The following is a 6192-nucleotide window of genomic DNA, read 5'->3' on the forward strand; positions in this document are numbered from 1 at the left end:
CCTGTAGTCCCAGCTACTCAGGAGGCTGAGGCAAGAGAATCGCCTAAGCCCAGGAGTTGGAGGTTGCTGTGAGCTGTGATGCCACAGCACTCTACTCAGCACTCTACTGAGACTGTCTCTACAAAAAAAAAAAAAGAATAAAATAGTGTGGTATTTGTTTACAAGACCAACAAAAAGTTATACCTAATTTTTAAAAAGGGATTAAAGTGGAAGTCTATGACCCTTTCACAAAGATCTTCACATTCTTCTCCCATTGAGAAATGAACATATTTGAGATGAGTATGTCCAGTTGAGATCAATATAAAGGTATGGATGACAGATTTTAGCTGTTTTACAAGACCCCACTTAAATAGATAAACAGAACAGGCTTTAGAATTAAGTGGGGGCTTTCCTCCAGCCTTCTCAGATACCATCTCTCCAGATTCACTGTATCAGTCAGGCCTCTAGGAGCAAACATCAACCTTCCCCTTCATCCCTGACACTCACGCACCGTGATAACCGATGGGCCTCATTAGCCCAGACTGATCTTTAAGTAGAACACAGGGAAGGTTTATTAATATCATTTAGTTTATAATTAATTGACATAAGTAAGAGTAGATGGTGATTTTTGTTTTAACAGACACTAAAATTACTGTTGGCATCACTAATATTATCCTTACACAACCAAGCGCTCTCAACAAAAGGAGGACCTAGCTAGGGAGCCCTGGGGGCACAGCAGGAAAGCTAGGCAGCATCTGAGGGCTCCTCCCGCTTGCCTTGTATGTGGGATTTCATGCTCCTTATCATCTCTGCCAGACATGGGACCCGGCATACAATATACTATTCAACCAATCACAGAGCTGTTTTCACACTCCTCAACCACCCCCGCCCTGCCCCAGGCCCCCCTTCCGTGATGGGCTGTTGAGATCATGTCTCCTCCTCACTTCCACTATGACCCAAGGAGCTCAGCACCAGATCACTACTAGAGAAGAGAAACACAAGTCCTTAAACACAGAAGTAATTCTACAACCTGTCATCATATATACACTCCTCATGCAGAAAACTTTTCTGGCACAGAAGACATAATATGTAAAATTAGCATGTAGGAAATACAGAAAAATTTTCTTGACACTATATTCTACCAAAATATGGACCTGTTTTCTTAAAAAACAGCAGCTAGTACTCATAAAAATGATAACCGCAACAGTGACAAAATAGATGCTTCGAAGGACCTTTCTGTGCTAGGTCTGCAGGACACCAGTTACATGATCTGCTAGGGCTGTAATCAAGATGACCAGTGTCTGCTGCCCCATTTCCTCCTCTGCTCCACTCTGTCTTCCATTAGACCTGCTGGGCCCCTTGTCCCATCAAATCTCCCAGCCTCATCCCTCCCATCCCAGGAAAACCCTGCTCCTTATCCCATGCTCAGAGAAAACCTCCAAACAGTGGTTATCCTCTCTGTTTAAAACATCCTAAGATTGGCTCGGCGCCTATAGCTCAACCGGCTAGGGCGCCAGCCACGTACACCTAAGGTGGCGGGTTCGAATCCCCAGCCCGGACCCGCCAAACAACAATGACGGCTGCAACCAAAAAATAGCCAGGCGTTGTGGCGGGCGCCTGTGGTCCCAGCTACTTGGGAGGCAGAGGCAGGAGACTCGCTTGAGCCCCGGAGTTGGAGGTTGCTGTGAGCTGTAATGCCACGGCACTCTACCCAGGGGGACAGCTTGAGGCTCTGTCTCAAAAAAAAAAAAAAAAATCCTAAGATTTCAAAGAAATTAAACTTTAAAGCACATTCACAATTTTAAAAGGAAGAGTTTAAAAAATGTGAAGGCACAGAAGTACTTCAACCTCAAAACTGCCATCGGGTTTTTAATACCCACTACCAATGTTCCTTCACATGCTCACAAAGGACATTTGGCTGGAAATATGTCCCACAATGATGACTGGAGAAGAAAGGGATTCTCCAGTCAAATAAGCCTGGAAACTGGGTGCAGCAGTGGTGTTTCTCCAACTAAAAGCAGAGGCAAAAGGCTACCCTTTTCTGATAACTGAGCAAACTGCATTTTACAAAAATAAGACTATTAGCAACTAGATGATAAGTTAGATAGGCATGTCAAACACCACACACCATCAGCCCTACCATCAACTTAATCTCTCAAGGACTCAGGAATGTTATGATTTCCCCAAAAGTATACTAAGAAACTCTTATTTTTTTTTTTTTTAAATCTCTGCCCAGCAACTCAGGTGTGAGCTAAAAATCCAAAGATTAACTTCTGTGTGTGTCTATCTGTATACCTCTAAATCCCTCACTTACGCAGGTTTCCCTCATAAAAAGCAGCTGTCATTAAGAGGGCCACATACCAGCTGCCGTATGTACTCCTGAATGGAGTTTGGATAGACAAGCACAGTGACTGCAACCAAGGCATTCAGGGCAAAGTCGAAGATCTGGTAACAGAAGAACGGGACAATCCAGGCAGCACGTTGCTAAACATAACAGAAAATAGACTGTGTTTATTATTACGAAATAATTCTTTTATTCAAAGAAATCTTTAATTAATCTGAAAGGAAAAGGAAAAACTGAAATTAAACCAGATCATGATGACAACTGGTATGCTGAAGGTAAGTAGTCAAAAGAAAGCCTCAAAGAGGCTTTAATATTAGTTTTATTGGTCTTCCTAGTACTATGTGATATTAACAAAAAATTTAAACTTTCAAAGATTCTTAGAACTGGAAATAACCTCTTCTTATAGATAGTTGCACAGATTACATATAAGGAACTCAGGAAAAGGCCCAGCTTATGGCAAGCTACTTACCTTATATGCTCCATAAGTAGCCATTGCACATATCAGGATCATGAGAAAAGAAATTGCAATAGCGATGCACATGTCTGTCAAAAGGGTTAAAAAAAGACAATCAGTAGTTGATCCACTGTTTGAATACTTTTTAAGACTTGGTCTCACTCTGTTGCCCCAGCTACAGTGCAGTGGTGTGATCAGAAGTATGTGAAGACTAGGTTTCTAACAACAGGCCGAGGCAGGTGGATTGCATGAGGTCATGGAGCTCACTGCATGAGACCAGCCTGAGCAAGAGTGTGACCCTATCTCTAAAAATAGCCAGGCATTGTGGCTACTACTCAGGAGACTGAGGCAAGAGAATTCATTGAGCCCAAGATTCTGAGGTTGCTATGAGCTGTCATGCCACTCTACCGAGGGTGACAAAATGAGACTCTGTCTTAAGAAAAATAAATAAATAAAAGCAACGAGTAGGGTGACCACATGACTAAGAGAGCATAAAACCAGTACAGTGTAGTATCTGCAGAGTGCCTGACAGTTTTAAAGACATTGTCACAAATACCTTTTTTAGTCTAACACTGAAATAGGGGTTTTTTGTGTGTGTGGTTTTTTTTTGAGATGGAGTTTCACTCTGTCACCCTGACTAGCAGGGCATCATCATAGTTCATGGCAGCCTCGAACTCCTGAGGTCAAGCAATCTTCCTGCCTCTGCCTCCCAAAGTGCTAGGATTATAGGCATGAGCCTGGCCAAGGTAGATGTTATTGTTCCACTGAACAGATTGTAAAACTAGGGCTCAGAGGCTATCCAACTTGCTACAGTAACATTTACAGCAAAAGGCTAAAACCATCACTAATTCTGCTGTTTCTACCATACCACATTGTTCCTACTTCAGCTAGAATACTGATCAATGCGCCAACCTGGCACTCCCTATAGGTCTGTCCCCAGAGGAAAGTATTCTTATTTTAGAACCACTCTCTCTGCATCCTAAGGATCAGAGATCAGAGAACAATTTAAGCAGGACGTTTACAAATAAAAACACAGGGTTAAAGTACATTCTGGGACAGAAATGCAGATATATCAATAAAAACCATTTCCTATCCTAAAAAAGTTAAGTTTCTTTAAATATATCTACTGACTTAACACAAGAAACCCATAAAGATGTTGACAACTCTGTTTTGTTTTTTTTTAAAGAGCCTCAAGCTGTCCCACTGGGTAGAGTGCTGTGGCATCACAGGTCACAGCAACCTCCAACTCCTGGGCTCAAGTCAGTCTCCTGCCTCAGCCTCCCAAGTAGCTGGGCCCACAGGCGCCCGCCACAACACCCGGCTATTTTTTTGGTTGCAGTCATCATTGTTTGGTGGGCCTGGGCTGGATTCAAACCCACCACCTTAGGTGTATGTATATAGCTGGTGCATTAGCCACTTGAGCCACAAGTGCCGAGCTGACAACTCTTAATGAAGAAATGAAAAATCTCTTCTCAAAAAGGAAGAAACACGAAGGTTCTAAGAGCATCAAAGGAGGATCAGTGCTTCTCATCACTTCACAGAGCCTGACTCTGGGAGGCCAGGCCAGGAGGATCTCTGAGCCCAGGAGTTTGAGACGAGGCTGAGCAACATAGGGAGACTCTGTTTCTAAAAATAATTTGCTCTGTGCCTATGGCTCAAGTGGCTAAGGCTCCAGCCACATACACCTAAGGTGGTGGGTTCGAATCCAGCCCCGCCTGCCAAACAACAATGATGGCTGCCACCAAAAAATAGCTGGGGGTTGTGGCGGGTGCCTGTGGTCCCAGCTCCTTGGGAGGCAGAGGCAGGAGACTCACTTGAGCCCAGGAGTTGGAGGTTGCTGTGAGCTATGATGTCATCACACTCTACCCAGGGGAATAGCTTGAGGCTCTGTCTCAAAAAATAATAATAATAAAAATAAATAAATAAAAAATAAAAAAATTAGCTGGGCATAGTGGTGTACTCAGTTCTTGGTACTCAGGAGGCTGAGGCAGGAGAATTGCTTGAATCCAGAAATTTGAGTACACAATGATCTTGCCACTTGTAATCCAGCCTGGCTGTCAGAGTGACATCCTGTCTCTTTTAAAAAAGAAAATGAAGGGCTGCGCCTGTGGCTCAATGGGTATGGCGCTGGCCCCAGCCAAATTACAACAAAAAAATAGCCAGGCGTTGTGGCGGGCACCTGAATTCCCAGCTACATGGGAGACTGAGGCAAGAGAATTGCCTAAGCCCAGGAGTTGGAGGTTGCTGTGAGCTGTGACATCACAGTACTCTACTGAGGGTGATAAAGGGAGACTCTGTCTCTAAAAAGAAAAAAGGGAATGTGACTTCTTTCAGGATACATACACACTTTATAACTTCAATGCTTACCTTTGCCCTCTTGGGAGGGAAGATGTACTCACAAGGAAACTTCCTACATGCTGCACAGAACTCTCACAGGGTGAATGAAGGGGGGAATAAACCTGAATCCATTTTACACACAAGAACTAAGGCCAAGTAACTTCACTGGCTAACTGCAAAGTCTCTGTCTACATACATATACCCAAGCACACAAAGACGCTTTCTCACGCCATGCTATGCATATGAAGCCATGGGGCTTGAACTTCTTACCTAACAGTGTGGCTACAATGGGAATGTCTACTGTTTTTTCTTCTTCCCCCATCTCTAAGTGACCTCCATCCCACCCCCAGTGAACTAGGTGTTATGTTACTTCAATTAACCCTTCTAATATCCCTATAAGATAGGTATAACTATTATCTCTATTTTAGAAAAGTAATTTGTCCAGCTACTAATGGATATTCTTTTTTGGTTTTTGGAGACAGTCTCACTTTGTCACCCTTGGTAGAGTGCTATGGCATCATAGCTCAAACTCCCGGGCTCAAGTGATTCTCCTGCCTCAGCCTCCCAAGTAGATGGGACGACAGGTGCCCACCACAATGCCAGCCAGCTATGTGTAGAGACCAGGTTTCACTCCAGCTGGTCTCAAACTCGTGAGCTCAGGCAAGCCACCTACCTCGGCCTCCTCCATGCTGAGATTACAGGCGTGAGCCACCGCACACAGCCTGCATGAAATATTCTACCCAGAGGGCAGCACCTGTGGCTCAGTGAGTATGGCGCTAGCCCCATATATTGAGGGTGGCTGGTTTGAACGTGGCCCCAGCCAAACTGCAACAACAACAAAATAGCTGGGCGTTGTGGCGGGTGCCTATAGTCCCAGCTACTCAGGGGATCGCCTGAGCCCAATACCTGGAGGTTGCTGTGAGTTGTGACACCAGGGGCGACAAAGTAAGACTTTGTCTTAAAAAAAAAAAAAAGGCTCGGCACCTGTAGCTCAACCGGCTAAGGCGCCAGCCACATACACCTAAGGTGGCGGGTTCGAATCCCCAGCCCGGACCCGCCAAACAACAATGACAGCTGC

General features: G+C 44.5%; 1 protein-coding gene across 1 annotated transcript in view; it reads right to left on the reverse strand.

Annotated features, from left to right (window-relative positions):
- The window catches only part of LAPTM4B (lysosomal protein transmembrane 4 beta), a 47167-nt gene that overhangs the window by 1344 nt on the left and 39631 nt on the right, over positions 1 to 6192 (reverse strand). The window contains 3 exon segments of the mRNA XM_023517512.1: positions 2341 to 2375; positions 2377 to 2463; positions 2793 to 2866. Of these exon segments, the coding sequence (XP_023373280.1) occupies positions 2341 to 2375; positions 2377 to 2463; positions 2793 to 2866 (196 nt within the window).

This window comes from Otolemur garnettii, unplaced genomic scaffold, assembly GCF_000181295.1.
Source record: "Otolemur garnettii isolate 467f Iridium unplaced genomic scaffold, OtoGar3 scaffold00004, whole genome shotgun sequence".
Classification (NCBI taxonomy): Eukaryota; Metazoa; Chordata; class Mammalia; order Primates; family Galagidae; genus Otolemur; species Otolemur garnettii.